Below are 18,157 nucleotides of genomic sequence, written 5' to 3' on the forward strand. Positions count from 1 at the left end.
ATAATTACACTAGCGTTTGTCCCAAATGTCTGGAAACACAAGAAAAACAGTTTATTATACTTTTTTTAGGTTAGCAATTGGACGACTTTTTTTTTTTTTTTTTTTTTTTTTGAGACGGAGTCTCGCTCTATCGCCCAAACTGGAGTGCAGTGACCAGATCTCAGCTCACTGCAAGCTCCGCCTCTGGGTTCACGCCATTCTCCTGCCTCAGCCTCCCGAGTAGCTGGGACTACAGGCGCCCGCCACCTCGCCCAGCTAGTTTTTTGTATTTTTTAGTGGAGACGGGGTTTCACTGGGTTAGCCAGGATGGTCTCGATCTCCTGACCTTGTGATCCGCCCGTCTCGGCCTCCCAAAATGCTGGGATTACAGGCTTGAGCCACCGTGCCCAGTCGCAATTGGACTTCTTTAAACTTAAGAATACTTCACCTGGAAAGATGGTTGAAGGAAAATACTTTGCACCTGTTATTTGAAAGTTTAGCTAATAGTCTATTTAAAATATGTAAGTTTATCTTCTTGTTCTTCAGATACTCTGTTTATCTGAATGGACAATCTTAGATACCTAAATAAGCTTTCATATTACTGCTGCCTAACAGAATAGACAATGGTATTTACAGTGACATGTAAATATGCCCAACCTGTCTTGTATTTGAAACATTGATTCTTGCACAATAGTAAATTCTTGTTGAGTTAATGTGGGATCAGTGATTAACCACAGTGGACCCACGAACAGTGTAGTAGTTATGGGTGCCGGCTTCTCATGCAGCCAAAAATCCAACTCTAACTTTTTTTTTTTTAAGAGACAGGGTCTTACTGTGTTGCCCAGGCTGGTCTCGAACTCCTGGTCGCAAGGGATTCTCCTGCTTAAGCCTCCCAAAGTGCTGGGATTATAGGCATGAGCCACCCTGCCCAGCCCAAGTACAACTTTCGATTCCCCCAGAACTTAACTGCTGATAGCCTACTGTTGACTGGTAACCTTATTGATAACATAAATAATTGATTAAACCGATACTTAAACTAGTATCTACATATACTCTATGCATTCATGACATACCTAACATTTTCTCGATTTTTTTTTTTTTTTTTTTTGATGTTTCTAGGCTACATGGTTCATCTGCTAGTGTTGTGTTTTGTTTTGTTTTGTTTTTGAGACAGAGTCTCGCTCTGTCGCCTGGGCTGGAGTGCAGTGGTGCTATCTAGGCTCACTGCAAGCTCCACCTGCCGGGTTCACGCCACTCTCCTGCCTCAGCCTCCCGAGTAGCTGGGACTACAGGCGCCTGCCACCTCGCCCGGCTAACTTTTTTGTATTTTTAATAGAGACGGGGTTTCACCATCTCTACTTGAGGCCAGGATGGTCTTGATCTCCTGACCTCATGATCCGCCCGCCTCGGCCTCCCGAAGTGCTGGGATTACAGGCGTGAGCCACCGTGCCTGGCTGCTAGTTTTTTCGTATTGTCGCAGTTCTCCAAAAAATTTTCCAATATATTTATTGAAAAAAACCCTACATATAAGTGGACCCACACAGTTCAAACTTTTGTTGTTCAAGGGTCAACTTAAATGAAAATTAAATTAAGGAATTTTTGGAATTCCAGCTATTCACATTTGGAAATGCACAGTGGGAACTTTTGCTACACTACCATATGTGGCAACCAGACTTTTCTTAGAAGAAACCTTCAGTAGATGCTAATTTCCTCATTTTAGTTTATCTGAACAAAATCTTAGTAACCCATAATAGGTTAAAAATTAATATCTAGGGAATTGTGAATCGCTTGTCTTTAGGAATTAGGAGTTGTAGGATGCTGTCTCAGGATTAGGAGGACTTGAGTCTTCATCACTGAGTAAGGGATTTGCTGCATGGTATTCTGCATGCCAGAGGTATGAATGTTTAACCCTCTTAAGGATTATTTGCATTTTAAACTTAATAACATAAATGAGTGTTATTGGACTCTATTATTTTATTATTTTTTTTTTATGAGAATTCCACTCTTGTCACCCAGGCCGGAGTGCAGTGGTACAATCATAGCTCACTGTAACCTCAAACTCCTGAGACCAAAGTGACCCTCCTGCCCCAGCCTCCTGAGAAGCTGGGATTACTGGCAAGTGCCACCACATCTGGCTAATAAAACAATTTTGTAAAGATGGGTTTTGCTGTGTTGCCTATGCTGGCCTTGAACTCCTCTAGCCTCAGCCTCTTAAAGTGCTGGGATTGTAGGCATCAGCCACTGTTCTCTGGCTTTTGTTTGCAGTATCTTTTAACTGGGGAAGGAACTAATGTTTGAGTACCTACCGAGGTCTTACTTTTGATTGCCTGCGAACAGTTTGAGCTTATCATGTTTGACTTTGGTCACTTAGGAGGTAAACTGTAAGAAGCATGGTTTGATGCCATGGTAACATTTTGGATTCACATGTGACTCTGCTCCTTGATTTTCTAGATGTCTAATATCTGACATGGGAAAGTGGTTTAACTTTTGAGTTTTATTTCTTCCATATGTAAAGTAAGGAACCTCCAAGAAATGTGGGATTGAAGTGAAATATTTGTAAAGTGCTTTGAATAATGCCTGGCCTATAAGTGGTTGATAGGAAGTAAATATGAGTTCCTTTTCTCTTTACTCACTTTCGTTTTACTGATGAGAGTACTAATTAAGGGTTGGGAAGAAAAGTGGCTTGCCTGGCTAAGATTCCAGTGAAGTTCTCCTCAATTCACAAATTAGATACTTCTAATATGAAGTCTTAATGTTTCTAATAATCTATTGTAGGAGCTCTCACCCCATCCCTCTTGTTCTCTAGACTGTTGGGTTTGGCATCACCCTCCAGTTCTTCCTTCATTTTGCAAAGTGTTTCTTGGGGTTAAAAAACAGTTATTGATCAGTACAGTCCTTCAAAAGAACTCTTTTTTTTTTATTATTTTTTTTTGAGATGGAGTTTCTTTCTGTCACCCAGGCTGGAGTACAATGGCGTGATCTCAGCTCACTGCAACCTCCGCCTTCCAGGTTCAAGGGTTTCTCCTGTCTCAGCCTCCGAAGTAGCTGGGATTACAGGCGCACACTGCTGTGCCTGGCTAATTTTTTTATATTTTAGTAGAGATGGGGTTTCACCATGTTGCCCAGGCTGGTCGTGAACTCCTGAGCTCAGGCAATCCATCCGCCTTGGCCTCCCAAAGTGTTAGGATTACAGGTGTGACCCACCATGCCCATCCAAAAGAACTCTTTAGAGTATGCCCTACTTGGAATAAAGTCTATCTACTGAACTGAAATAGTGTGTTTTTACATGTATATAATGTTTTCATTTAAAAATGATTCTTGTTCTTTATTTGGCAGGTTGACGAGATTAGAGAGATGGTTGACAATGATTTAGGTTTTCAACAGGCTCCACTAATGTGCTATTCCAGAACTAAAACACTTCTCTTCATTTCCAATGACAAAAAAGTAGTTGGATGCCTAATTGCGGAACATATCCAATGGGTAAGTGATTTTTAAAGAATATTCTTAAGTAATTTGGTGTTTAATGAGTTTACGACGTAATCCCAAATAACATAAATCCTGATGAATTTGTCTCCATTTTATGTAAGGAACAGTTTTAATGCAAGAATTCCCATGTGTGAGTCTTTACCATAGTGGAGTAATGGTTATACATGGGAATTCATTTCTCAAGTCAGTAAGATAAAAATTCTGTAGAATCAGAATACCATCAGACCGGGCGCAGTGGCTCACGCCTGTAATCCCAGATTATGGAGGCCAAGGTGGGCGGATCACGAGGTCAGGAGTTTGAGACCAGCCTTGCCAACATGATGAAACCTGGTCTCTACCGAAAATACAAAAATTAGCTGGGCGCGGTGGCTCACACCTGTAATCCCAGCACTCTGGGAGGCCAGGGTGGGAGGATCACAAGTTCAGGAGTTCGAGATCATCCTGGCTAATACGGTGAAACCCCATCTCTACTAAAAATACAAAAAATGAGCTGGGCATGGTGGCACGTGCCTATAGTCCCAGCTACTGGGGAGGCTGAGGCAGGAGAATTGCTTGAACCCAGGAGGCAGAGGTTGCAGTGAGCCAAGATTGTGCCACTGCACTCCAGCCTGGGTGACACATCAGGACCTGGTCTCAAAAAGAAAAAGAAAAAAATAGCCGGGCGTGTGCGCCTGTAATCCCAGCTACTCAGGAGGCTGAAGCAGGAGAATCGCTTCAACCCGGGAGGTGGAGGTTGCAGTGAGCCAAGGTCTCACCATTGCACTCCAGCCTGGGTGACAGAGTGAGACTCCATCCCTCTCCCCCGCCCCCCGCCGGCAAAAAAAAATCAGAATACTATCCAAGTTTATTTTGGAAGTTTCCATGTTAGATACCAGTGTAATGTCTTTCTCAATTAGTCCCTCTAGCACTGCAGTAAGTCAAGACTAGGCAAACTAGAGTGGGCAAAGTCCAACTTGTTTTTGTAAATAAAATTTTATTGTTGCCCACCCACACCCATTTGGCTCACATATTTATGGCTACTTTTGTACCACAAAGGCAGAGTTGAATAGTTGCAGCAGAGACCAGGTGAACTGCGGTGCCTAAAATATTTACTATCTGTGCCTTTATAAAGGGCCCACACCGCCGGGCATGGTGGCTCACACCTGTAATCCCAGCAATTTGGGAGGCTGAGGTGGGCAGATCAGAAGGTCAGGAGTTTGAGACCAGCCTGGCCAACATGGTGAAACCCTGTCTCTACTAAAAATACAAAAATTAGCCAGATGTGGTGGTGTGTGCCTGTAATCCCAGTTACTCGTGAGGCTGAGGCAGGAGAATCGCTTGAATCTGGGAGGCAGAGGCTGCAGTGAGGTGAAGATCGTGCACTGAACCCAGCCTGGACAACAGAGCAATACTCCATCTCAAAAAAAAAAAAAAAAAGGCCCACGCCTGGAACAGATCACTACTTCCTTTGTTGAACTCTAAATGAGTAGTTATCTTGTGTTTAGTAGCCTATTTGTACAAAAAACAAACAGTGGAATCATGTATATTTATATTATGAGTGTTAGTAGAAACTGCTGAGACCATCCTAAGAGAACAGAAGCTTCTGGACTCCCTAATCTCACTTTGAGGCAGACCTGAATTCTGTCTTTTTCCTGCTAAGTTCTTGCTCATGAACTCAGTGTGCATTGTGTGCGACTACTGTTCAGATGGTGTCTTTTAGCATATTAACTAATTTATGCCAAAGGTTGCAACAATTTTTTGAGTTCTTGCATGGGTGAAAAATAAGACCTTGGCGATGACCTTGAGCAGTAGGATATAAATAACTCCCACATGCTTAGTGTTCCAATAACGGAACACTAAGCATAAGTGGGTTAATAGCTGCTTGCACAGATGTATGCTTGGTCATAAAATTTTCTAAAAAAGTGAAAAGTCAAAACAAGTTTGCGGGAGTTTCTCTATATATGTTAAGCTACATGTTTTAAAAATTCAGCTGGGTGTGGTGGCACCTGTAGTCCCAGTTACTTGGGAGGCTTAGATAGGAGGACTGCTTGAGTCCAGGAGTTTGAGGCTGTAGGGTGCTATGTTTGTGTCTGTGAATAGCCACTGCACTCCAACATGGGCAACATAGCCAGACTCTGTCTCTTTAGAAAAAATAATAAATGAGTAAATAAATATTCAGCCTGAAATTATTGTATAGTGCTTATGAACCTTGCTATAATAACAGAATTAATTTAAGTAACTGATAGGGTAGTTTGTGGAAATTAATTTGATATAAATTGACTAACTCATAGAAGTTTGCCATACTGCAATTGAGTTAATTTTACATAGTTCAGACTATTGTGTTTTTAAGTTTCTATTCCACCTAGATCCATAAATGACTTATAGCAGTGTTTAGACTAGAAGGATAACTATGTAATGTTTGTTAGGGTTGTTTTTGCTGACTCTTAACTGTGTTGTCTGTTTGCTTTTAAATTTTATATCTTGTGCCATCAGAAAGCCAGTCATGTCTGGGCACGGTGGCTCACGCCTGTAATCCAGGAGTTCAAGACCAGCCTGGCCAACATGGTGAAACCCCATCTCTACTAAAAATACAAAACTTAGCCAGGCATGGTGGTGCATGCCTGTAATCCCAGCTACTCGGGAGGCTGAGGCACGAGACTCTCTTGAACCCAGGAGGCAGAGGTTGCAGTGAGCTGAGATTGCACCACTGCACTGGGTGACAGAAGAAACTCTGTCTCAGGAAAAAAAAAAAGAAAAAGAAAAACAGTTGTGTTATATTTTGGCAGCTAGACTGGCAGAGATATTTTTAATTTTCTTTTCCCATAAAGATAGCCACCATAAAAGCGATGTATGCTTTTTAAGGTACTTTTTTGAAAAAAGAGATTGCAGTGTGATGAAATGGCTTTTTAAATTATTGATTTGTCTGCTATCCCTAGTCTCAGTTCTTGTACAACTGTGAAATCTAGAACTGTGACAGCAATCACAGAAACAGTTTTTACTGCTGTGTTCTTAACATGTACTTTTGCTGGTTCTTGGAGTGTGAGAGGTGGAGAGAACTAATGTTCAGTTCCTATTGGGGGGCTCCTCATGATGGCAAAGGACTTTGTATGTATTTGGGTTTAATCTCTCAAAATGAGAGTTGATGGATATCTCCAGTGAGGAACCCGAAGGTTAGAGAAATTGTAACTTACTTTCATGGTCATACAACTAGTAAGTGAACTGGAACAGAATGCAGATTGAGGTTGTCTGTTTCCTAAAAATGAGAGTGAAAACATAAGTAACCCCATAGTTTGTTAAGCCAGTCAAATGTCATAACCCCTCAACCAGATCAGTATTAGTTGCTAATTAATAGTCTTACTTAAAAATTTTCCCCATTTTTGACACTTGTAGGGCTACAGAGTTATAGAAGAGAAACTTCCAGTTATCAGGTCAGAAGAAGAAAAAGTCAGATTTGAAAGGCAAAAAGCCTGGTGCTGCTCAACATTACCAGAGCCTGCAATCTGTGGAATCAGTCGAATATGGGTATTCAGCATGATGCGTCGGAAGAAAATTGCTTCTCGCATGATTGAATGCCTAAGGTAACTTGAATGTAATCCTTCAAGTCATTTTTAGTAGTTTAGGACTTAGGCAGAGCTTTAGTATAAAGATTGGCATTTAATTAACATGTGTAAAACCTTTATTTGTGTTAATTATAAATTTTGCATGAGGTTATCAGTGTATTGGATCTGTAAGTACTTTTTATGTGAATTTAATGTGAGGAGGAAGAAAGCACTGTAGGCTAAACACTATTAAGCTGTTTCGTCTTACTTACTTGTAACTATGATATTAGGCCAAAATAACCTGCCTATTTCAAGTTGTGCTTCAGTTTGAAGAATTTTAAATATAACCAAAGAAATGTGGAAAGTTCCTTGGGAGTTCAGCTTTTAGAGAAATTTATCTTAATTCAAGAATATTTGTAAACTATCGAAATCTCTAGTTTTTGTTTTATCACTTGACTGAAGATATAAAAGGGAGACTCAGAAAAATTGTTTAGTTTTTTTGTCCTATAAAGTACCTCTGATAAAGGTTAATAAAGGAGGTTATAATTAATTATTCAAAAGAGGTTTTTAGGTCAGCTAGTTGGTTTTTTTTTTTTTTTTTTTTTTTTGAGATGGAGTCTCATTCTGTTGTCCCAGTCTGGAGTGCAGTGGCGTGACCTCTATTCACTGCAACCTCCGCTTCCCGGGTTCAAGTGATTCTCCTGCCTCAGCCTCCCAAGTAGTTGGGATTACAGGTGCCTACTACCTCTCGAACTCCTGGTCTCAAGTGATCCACCCACCTCGGCCTCCCAAAGTGCTGGGATTACAGGTGTGAGCCACTGCACCCGGCCAATTTTTCTATTTTTTGTAGAGATGGGGTTTTGCTATGTTCCCCAGGCTGGTCTCAAACTCCTGGGCTCAAGTAATTCACCTGCCCTGGCCTCCCAAAGTGCTGGGATTACAGGTGTGAGCCATCGCGTCTGGCCCTAGGTCTTTAATGTCTTACAGCAATGTTTAATAGTTTTCAGTGTACAAGTCTTAACGCTTCTTTTGTTACATTTATTCCCAAGTTTTTTTTTCTTCTTTTTTGGAGATGGCATCTCACTTTGTCACCCAGGCTGGAGTGCAGTGGTGCAAACACAGCTCACTTCATCCTTAATGTTCTGGGCTCAGGAAATCCTCCTGCCTCAGCCTCCTCAGTAGCTGAGACCATAGCCATGTGCCTGGCAAAAATTTGTTTTGGTGCAGTCGGAGTCTTGCTATGTCGCCTGGGCTGGCCTTGAACTCTTGGGCTTAAGCAATCCTCTCGCCTTGGCCTTCCAAAATGCTGGGATTACAGATGTGAGCCACTGTGCCTGGCAAGTATTTAATTTTTTTTGATGTTACTATAAATTGAATTTCCCCCCCTAAATTTCAGTTTTAGGTTGTTCATTACAAGTGTATAGAAATACAGTTTACTTTTGAATATCAATCTTGAATATGCAGCCTTGCCAGACTCGTTTATTAGATTTTATGTTTGTTTTTGTGAATTTTTTAGGATTTTCTATAAACAAGGCCTTTTCATCTGCAAAAGAGATAGTTTTATTTCTTTCTTTCCAATCTGGATGATTTTTCTTTCTTTTCCTCATGACTAGAACCTCCAATACAATATTGAATAGAAGAGGTGAGAGCAGTCTTCTTTTATTCCTGATCTTTGAGGAACAGTTTTCAGTCATTCGCCATTAACTCTGATATTCCTTGATGCCCTTGATCAGGTTGAGGAAATTATTTCTACTCTTAGTTAAATATTTTTATCATGAAAAGATGTTGGGTAAATGTTTTTACATTGTTGCTTTTATTAAAATTTAACCTCAGGTTATTGATAATATTATAAATGAATAATTATTTTCAACAATTTTGAGCACATACAACAGGACCTAAAAAGTTTTTTTAGTCAAATTGTATTTGACAGGTTATTCCAGTTTTAATGATTAGAAAGAATTTTTTGTAACATTTTGCACTTAACCCCTCCCCCCCCTTTTTTTTTAATAGGAGTAACTTTATATATGGCTCATACTTGAGCAAAGAAGAAATTGCTTTCTCAGATCCCACTCCTGATGGAAAGCTGTTTGCAACACAGTACTGTGGCACTGGTCAGTTTCTGGTATATAATTTTATTAATGGACAGAATAGCACGTAAAACAAATTCTTGCCTACACCACTAGAAGACATCTGTTGAAGAGAATGGATTGGTTGCTGACTTTAACCAGGAACTAGGGCCATTTTTATTACGATGAACTCAGGACTGGCAACAACCATATGGTTGTTCCATTTTCATAAAATTGGAAACAATGCAGTAATAGCTTATTGTTTTGTTTTTTAAAGAAGATATTTTATTATCTTTTACAGAAATTTATGATTGATGTATTTTATCTATAGTTATTTAGACATGTTTACATGCAGCAGATAATTGTTCATAGTGGACTGAAAACTAATGCAAGGACTATGGTCTCAGTGATAAGTATATTTTGAAGTTCTTAATATGGAAATATACCAGTGTAGCTTGGTACTGTATTTTTTTATATTGATCTGCTGATACCAGTGATAGGTTTAAGGATTGTATTTTCACAGAGTGGAAACCCATTTTTTTACTTATTGTTCAAGGAGGGTGCAATATTAAATGTTTTGGAATTTGAAGCTAATTTTTAAAAGGCCTGAACTATACTTTGAAGAAACCCCGATAGAAAAGGAAAGCTCCAGCTAAACAGAAAGAATTAGAATATTGAGCTTTTTTCCTCGATTTTTCTCTTTCCTATCTTTGATGGAAGGAGGAAGTAGAAAGTGGTAAAGAATTGAGGCTTTCCTTCTTGGAGAGGTGTAAATGACAAGCATTAGGAAAGGTACCCTCCTAGATTCATTATTCTCTCATTCTGGTTTCACTTTTAAAAATAAATGGCAACTTGGCACCCCTAGGCTGTTAACAAATCTCAAAGAGGTTTATAAAAACCTATAGAATACTTGGAAGCAAAGTATGGATGACTCGGTATCTGCTTTGTTATTCCTCAGAAATACTGCACTGAGTATATGCCCTCATTACTGGACTTCATTTTGATACTTGTCTATCCTTCATAGTGCCCTCTACTTTTAAAGGGTTTATATGTTGAAAAACTGCTGTGGCCTTTTATGACCTGTATATAATGTAGAATAAAAATAATAAAAATACTTGATAGCTTTTTCTAAGTGACCAATGTACTAACTGAGATAATGGTGTGTTGTCATTTGTGCTTTTTCAGGGTGTTTTTTTTGGTTTGATATCTTGAAATATGATTAAAACATTGGCTTCCTAAAGGTAGTTTCCACCAGTTTGCCAAAGGATCATTATGTCAGCAGCAAATCAGCTGAACTTTATCTCCAAAGGCAAAGTCCTTTCTGATTACTTAAGTAACATGGTACTTTTATGATGTTTCACATAAATGAAGGGCCCACAGCCCAAGAATGAATTACCACTGTGGTTCAACTTAGGTTATTTTTATGAGCTGAAATGATCATATCTCAGTTGGAAACTGGCTAAAATTTAGGGCCTTAAATTAACAGGTATACATTTTATTTTCCCTATAAATTTGTGCTTTTAAAAGCACTTTGGGAGGCTGAGGCGGGCAGATCACGAGGTCAGGAGTTCGACACCAGCCTGACCAACGTGGTGAAACCCCGTCTCTACTAAAAATACAAAAATTAGCTGGTTTTGGTGGTGTGCACCTGTAATCCCAGCTACTTGGGAGGCTAAGGCAGGAGAATAGCTGGAACCTGGGAAGTGGAGATTGCAGTGAGCCGAGATCACGCCATTGTACTCCAGCCTGAGCAAAAAGAGCAAAAAACTCCACCTCAAAAAAAAAAAAAAAAAAAAAAAAAAAAATTCTAGAGTGGTATAAGATTCTATACTCTTTGTATGGGTAGAATGATAGGGCAGGGTAAACATTTCCCTCTGATTCATCATGCTGGTCTAGCTTCTTTTCTTTCCTTTCCTTTCTTTTCTTTTCTTTCTTGTCTTTTTTTTTTTTTTTTTTTTTTTTTTTTGAGACAGAGGCTTACTCTGTCCACCCAGGCTGGAGTGTAATGGCATGACCTCGGCTCACTGCAACCACCGCCTCCTGGGCTCAAGTGATTCTCCTGCCTCAGCCTCCAGAGTAGCTGGGATTACAGGCGCCTGCCACCATGCCCAGCTTATTTGTTTTTATATTTTTTAGTAGAAACCGGGTGTTACCACATTGGCCAGGCTGGTCTTGAACTCCTGACCCCATGTGATCTACCTGCCTTGGCCTCTCAAAGTGCTGAGTTTATAGGTATGAGCCACTGCACCTGACCCTAGCTTTTGATACTATCATTTCCCTTTGGGCCTGAGACTCTTTTGGTCAATCCTGGTCTCAGTGTTTGCCTGACAGGTACCATGTTTTTTTTTAAAAAGCAATGAAATTTTGGGATATAGTGTAGACTCTCTAGTAACTGTTAACCTCATAATACAGGTCCAGTTTCCATAAACAATAGTATACTACTTTGACTCCTTTTGACTTGGTTTCAAGGCAACCTGGAGGTGGAAGAGGGTATATTGGGTGGTTGGTTTAAATGTTATTATTACTGAGAAACCAGTTTATTTTCATGTTTATACTGAAGATGTAGCCTCCCAAATTTTACAATTTAGGTGTTTCTCTAAGAATAGTATTATTAGTTAATACCTAACATTTGAGTGTTTGCTGTGTGTCAGACCCTGTGTGTTTAGTGCTGCATTATTTTATGTAATCATTATGACAATCCTATGAGGTGTAGGGTTTATAATTGAGGAATCTGGAACTTAGAAGATAACTAAGAGCAGATTGTGTGAAAAGCGTTGAAACACTGAACTAAAGCTGTGATGTGGAGATGAAGACGAGACAGGTACACATTGAGAAGATGAAATTGAAGAATTGACACAGTTGAACTGATAGGAATTTATAAACAACCACAAAAAGATCATGGCAAAGAGGTTAAGGTAAGTGGGAATTGTGGTTTGGGTAACTGACTTAGATTGGCAGATGGGAATATAGCGGAATTAGGTTGGGAGGATTGAATGGGGATGCCCTCAGTTTTGGTCAGGATTTTAAGGTGGTTGTAGAATCTCCAAGTGGAGATACCTGTTTAGTATACAATTGGATATGTGGATCTAGAGTTTGAGAAAGGTTCTAACTGATAAACAGATTTACGAGTTTATTTATTTGAAGGTTTAGAAGGTCACCCTGGGGTCTGTAAAATGAGAAGGTAGAAGAGAGTTGTGAGGTACACCATCATTTAAGAGTCTCGAAGACTGCCTAAGAAGGCATGAGCAGCAAGGTAGGAGACCCAGAAGAGTGGTAGAAACCAAGGGAAAAATTTCAAGAATCAAAAGAATGGTCAACCCTGTCATACCACAATTGAAGACTGAAGAGAGCCCAAGTGATGTTAGGAAAAGAGCAGTCTCAGTGGAGTGGTGGAGGCAGCAGGGACACAGTGAGTATACACTAATGGCCACAGACTGCAGAACAGGGTGAGTCTATAATTGCTGACTATATAAGGTGCTTATAAATTTTTTGTTAGCAGCCTTCATATCGTTGTTGGTCGTTTGTAAAAGTGTCTAGCATAGAGACATTGTAAGAGCCACAAATATAGTCAGGAACTACAAGATTTTATGGGTTGATGCCTTAATCTGCATGGACACACAGATAAAAAGCAGTATTTTACTACTTCATAACATGCAAGAGTGAACTTGGTGTATCTACTGAAAGCCTGACTGTTGTAAGGACAGTCAGTGAGTACAACAAACCTGCAGTGATATTTCAGTTGTTCCTGTTTACTTTGCATGGCTGCCCAGCTATAGAGTCTTATCCTTCTGGATGAGAACATAGCTGTATTCCTGCCCATCCACATTGCAGCTAGGGTTGAGATTGCTGAGTTGATTTCTGGGGTAGTGACTCTAGACATACATTTTCTTTCTCATGGCTCCTGAGCCTTTTGGCAGAAAAGGGGATGAGTTCTGTCTTCTAGCAACCCCCTACCCCCACCACCCTTCTGGTAAAAATAAAATACACTGGAGTGGTAAAAATAAAATATTTGGAATGAAGTGGTCAGAAAACAGCTTACTGGTGTTACTTTTTTTTTTTTTTTTTTTTTTTTTAAAAACGTAATACCATCTGTTGTCATAGTCACTGAAGTAGATGCTTTAACTCAACACTTGATAGTTGAGAGCACAGTGAATTTATTATGTGAATGACTTTTTCTTTGGCCTTAGAGGCAATTCCTGAAGTCATCTTTAGCAGTGTTTTTATTGTTGTTGTTTTGTTTTCAGTGAAGCCAAGGTTTCAGTGTTAGAGCAGTATTCTCCTGGACTCAGAGGAAGCTTTAAGGACCAGTTTCCAGTTTCTGTGTCTAAAGAGAAGCTTGAGAAATGTTCGTTCTCTGGATGTTGTTTCAGTCCTAAGTATTTTAATGTGATGTTGCAGCAGCTTTGGAATGTATAGTGGAACACCAGTAGTCCTCTGAAAGTCTGTCATTACACTTACAAATATTTATTGCCCTTCCCAAGGGCCCTTTGGCCTAGAAGATTGTTTTCATGGATTCTATGTCAAATTCTTTTAATTTAGTACACTTTATTAATAGATTGAAAGCCATTTTTCTGGGACAACAAAGTTATTTCTTCTCAAAATTTGGTAAAAATTTTAAGAAGATAAAATTCATGCTACAATAACACCATCTTCATTAAACTACATAGTTCTAGCAACTTTGAGAAGTTCTCAAAAAGTTTGAGAAGTTTTAACTGGAGATTAACAATAACACCTTGTATTAGTTCTAGCAACCCAAAGTTCTGTTTCCAAAAGGACATCAAAGTGAGTGTAGTTGCAATCTTTCAAATAAAAGATTGGGATCTACTATGTATATTTTCAACACCTCTTTAATCTTAGTTGTCCAACTAAGATTAACCTATAATGTGACTTCCAGCCTTTTTAGGACATTGCCAGAGTCAGGGAGCTTGTTTTCTTAACATGCCAGAAAATTATAAGGAAAAAATAACTTTTTGGAGGGAGTGGGAGATAACTTTAATACATTTACCAAATTAAAGGACAAAAACATAACAGTAGACACGACAATTCTGAATCATTAACAAAACGTGAGGTAGACTAGTGAAATTCACCAAATTTTGGTTAAGAACATTTTACAGTAATAAAGTAACACAGGTGCCCCATTTTCTAAAAATCACAAAAAGCAATTGCATAAATTACAGCCAAAAACAATTGACTACAACAATTCTCTTCTAGTTTTCAGTTTACATTCAGTATTAGCCTGTGTGAACTGTCATACATGCTGAGGTTCAGCAGGTCTACAGGTGAGTTACTGTGTGGGCCTAGCGAATCCATTCATCCCACACCAGTGTCCTAAGGGATTGCAAAGCTTAAAGCCGAACACACTAGTATATATATATATATATACAAATCATGGTGTCCTGTGCTTGTGCAATTTTATCCTTAAAGAAGGACCTGACATACTCAAGAATTATACTGATAAGATGATTTTTAAAAGATCCAAACCTTAGTAAGATAGGCTTTGAAAAGAATAAGCAGGTCAGTTTCTCTTTTATAGGGGTGATGGTCTTTTGGCTTTATTCTGGCAAATCTCTTCCACAGAGTTAAATAGTATTTAAGAGCTCATAATAATAATTTGAATTTTCAGAGTGCAGCCCTAACTAATGGAGTACCTGCATCTGATGTAACTACTTAAAAAAAAAAAAATTTCTTTAAGCTATGAAGTCATAAAGCCAGAAGAAACCCTGAGAGGCCATCCACCCCAGGTACAATTATTTTATAATTCTTTCAAGTATTTTATTTGCCCTATGTAAATGTCATTGGAATATTGCACAGACAGTGGGTATCTTGATATTATTTGCATTAGGCCCTTTCAACAAAACAGGAACAAGTGAAATACATTCATATTTAAACCAAACTGCTTCAAAACATACCTCTTTACCAAAAATTCTGCTGTACTAAAATTAAGGAGTTTTTTTTAATATTATATATGAGGCAGGTCCTCTTTGAAAGACAATTAAAAATGGGGTTAAAAGGAATTGTTCACTTCAAAATACAGTTAAAGCATTATAAGTAGCTATATTAAAACCGAGAGATCTGCAAACCATTTTTAGTCTAATACATTCCACTTTTTCACTAGCTTTGTAAACTCCTTGTCATAATAAAGCTGGTCAATTAACACTATTTGTTCTAAGTAAATGCAGGCTTAGTAGGCCCCTCAGTAGTTTCAGGTCACAAGATCGATTCAAGTAAAAATGGCCATGTTAAGTGGGGATAAAGTAGTAAATATGGGCTAATGAGAAAACTCGAGACATTGTTCAATGATGAGAACTGGAGTAATTTAAGAGTAAACTTCTAAGACTTAGTTTGTCTGGAACATTTTCTAAAAAAAAAGTCTTTGATTAAAATATTTGAGAAATCTGTAGAAACATATGCCTCCCATTGCCGATACTGGACAAACATCCCCTGCTGATTTTAATTTATCATAAAGACTCTTAATGGAGTCTTCCTTACTCCTCACAAGAGTCACTGCTAAGATGAAGTAAAAAACACTTCTCTTTTTATGGCTCAATTTCCCAATTCAGCAATTTCTGTGGCGTTGTCAGTGTAAGGTGGTAATATTCAGTGCATCTTTTAAATAAAGGAAGCTTTGCTTGAGTCCCTGAAAGGAAACACATTAGTTTCACTCTGCAACAGAACCTCAGCCTGACATTTAGGTTTGCTGGTGCCAACTGCTTAATTCCAACCAAACGGCGGGTGCAGGTTACCTGCTGAAAGCTTCTTAACTCAGTGGACTTAAGTTCTTGCAAAAGATTAATTGCTGTTCCACAGTCTCATAGCTATATAAGATATTCTTGAAGACTGGAAACACATTTAAAGAATGGGAAAAGCAAAGGAATTAGGCTAGAAGATGAATAAATGCACACAATGCCTGCTCTGCATTTACTGATTTGTTTGTTCAGTTTAAATAGTAAACTTTTAACTCCTGTGGAAATTTTGCCAAAAGTTTCAATACATAGAAGATTATAAATCTTAAACTAACACTGCACAGAGAAAGACAAAGCTACTTCTTTTTTTAAATACAAATATCGTCTACATTCTATCATTTCAAACCCCTGAGTAATACTGTACCAAAGTACAGATCTGAAGAGAAACTGAGGGTTCAGGCCTCAAACGTTAATCTTCAATTAATTCCACACCAATGGCATGAGTCTCATGTAACACAATCAGGCTAGTTAATGCTGACAGTTTCCCCCTAACATAGTGTAATAGAAAAAAATAATGCAAACTCCATATTCACTCTCCAAAGTATATCCTCCTCAGGATCCCATGGGCAGACCGTATCTTAAGTAACTGCATAACTACCTAGGGTAGAGTTTACCTGAATTTCAGGGTCCTGTACCTGGAAGTGAAGGAAAGTGATGTCCCCAAAGACTTGGATCAGATTTGGGGAGTTCTTTGGAGAATTTAGACAAATATGTTGCACTTTGCTCCACAGTGATTGTACTTTAAAGGAAAAAAAAAAACCCAAATTGTTTCTGTCCCACCCCACCTAGGCATCTTTTTGCTGTTTTTGGTCTCTTCAAAAGCTCATACATGACGTCCAGTAAGAAAGTAGAGAGGCTTGTCTTCACTGCTGTTAGCAGTTTGAAACTCGTCCCGGAGGCGGAACTGCCACTCATCTTCTAGCTCTAAGCGGACAATCGTTTGGCGCAAGGAACTTCTGTCTTGGCAGATGACACACAGGGTAGCACCTTCAGGAAAAAAGACAGAAATACGTCCTAGGCTCAGGGATTGAGTATGTAAAGAACTTTACCATCTCTGATTATATTTTCTAAGCTAACACATCTGAGAACCAACAGATGGGTACATAATCTATCAGAATTGTTTAATTTTATTAAGTAGTTTTGCAAATTCAGTTTTTGTGTGTGTATGTTTGTGAGTGAGACTGAGTCTTGCTCTGTCACCAGGCTAGAGTGCAATGGCGCGATCTCGGTTCGCTGCAACCTCTGCCTCGTGGGTTCAAGCAATTCCCCTGCCTTAGTCTCCCAAGTAGCTGGGACTACAGGCGTGTGCCACCAGGCCCAGCTAATTTTGTTTTGTATTTTAGTAAAGACAGGGTTTCATCAGGTTGGCCAGGATGGTCTCGATCTTCTGACCTCGTGATCCGCCCGCCTCAGCCTTCCAAAGTGCTGGGATTACAGGTGTGAGCCATTGCGCCCAGCCCAAATTCAGTAATTTTTTTTTTTTTTTTTTTTTTTTTTTTGAGACGGAGTCTCGCTCTGTCACCCGGGCTGGAGTGCAGTGGCCAGATCTCAGCTCACTGCAAGCTCCGCCTCCCGGGTTCACGCCATTCTCCTGCCTCAGCCTCCCGAGTAGCTGGGACTACAGGCGCCCACCACCTCGCCCGGCTAGTTTTTGTATTTTTTAGTAGAGACGGGGTTTCACCGTGTTAGCCAGGATGGTCTCGATCTCCTGACCTCATGATCCGCCCGTCTCGGCCTCCCAAAGTGCTGGGATTACAGGCTTGAGCCACCGTGCCCGGCCAAATTCAGTAATTTTTAAAAGAGTATAAAGTAAGTAATCTTCCAACCACATTCGCCCTTCCCTGTGATAACTAATGCTGTGTTTCTCATGTTTTCCTCCTAGATTAGGGTTTCTGAACCTCAGCACTATTGGACTTGGATAATTCTTTGTTGTGGGGGGCTGTTCTGTGTCTTCTTTTTTTTTTTTTTTTTTTTTTTTGAGACAGAGTCACTCTGTTGCCCAGGCTGGAGTGCAGTATTGTGATGTCGGCTCACTGCAGCCTCCCTCCCAGGTTCAAGCAATTCTCCTGTCTCAAGTCTTCTGAGTAGCTGGGACTAAAGGTGCATGCCGCCACTCCCAGGTAATTTTTTGTATTTTAGTAGAGACGGAGTTTCACCGTGTTGCCCAGGCTGTTCTCAAACTCTTGAGTTCAGGCAATCTGCCCACCTTGGCCTCCCAAAGTGCTGGGATTATAGGCGTGAGCCATCACACCTAGCCTTGTTCTGTGTCTTGTAGGATGTTTAGAATCTAAACATCAGCAGTCTTGGCTTCTGCCCACTATATGCCAGCAAGCAGCAGCCTCCAGTGTGACAATCAGAAGTGTCT

General features: G+C 39.6%; 2 protein-coding genes across 11 annotated transcripts in view; one reads left to right on the forward strand and one right to left on the reverse strand.

Moving 5' to 3' along the window:
* Nucleotides 1–14,775, forward strand: part of ESCO1 (establishment of sister chromatid cohesion N-acetyltransferase 1) — a 77,796-nt gene extending 63,021 nt beyond the window's left edge. For 5 of the 6 annotated variants that reach the window (XR_005234826.2, XM_007974478.3, XM_037982454.2 and 2 more), the window contains 3 exons: nt 3,316–3,459; nt 6,835–7,022; nt 8,994–14,775. Coding sequence is in view for 5 of the 6 variants with exons in the window: in XM_007974478.3 (XP_007972669.2) it covers nt 3,316–3,459; nt 6,835–7,022; nt 8,994–9,141 (480 nt within the window). In the remaining variant the exon portion in view is untranslated. The remainder of the gene's footprint in view (nt 1–3,315; nt 3,460–6,834; nt 7,023–8,993) is intronic. The other variant, XM_007974480.3, reaches the window with a different exon arrangement.
* A 1,784-nt stretch (nt 14,776–16,559) lies between these two features.
* GREB1L (GREB1 like retinoic acid receptor coactivator) overlaps nt 16,560–18,157 on the reverse strand; it is a 294,500-nt gene continuing 292,902 nt past the window's right edge. For all 5 annotated transcript variants that reach the window (XM_037982457.2, XM_037982458.2, XM_037982456.2 and 2 more), the window contains one exon: nt 16,560–16,779. In XM_037982457.2, the coding sequence (XP_037838385.1) occupies nt 16,616–16,779 (164 nt within the window). In that variant the 3' untranslated portion in view covers nt 16,560–16,615. The remainder of the gene's footprint in view (nt 16,780–18,157) is intronic.

Source organism: Chlorocebus sabaeus, chromosome 18, assembly GCF_047675955.1.
Source record: "Chlorocebus sabaeus isolate Y175 chromosome 18, mChlSab1.0.hap1, whole genome shotgun sequence".
NCBI classification, from domain to species: Eukaryota; Metazoa; Chordata; class Mammalia; order Primates; family Cercopithecidae; genus Chlorocebus; species Chlorocebus sabaeus.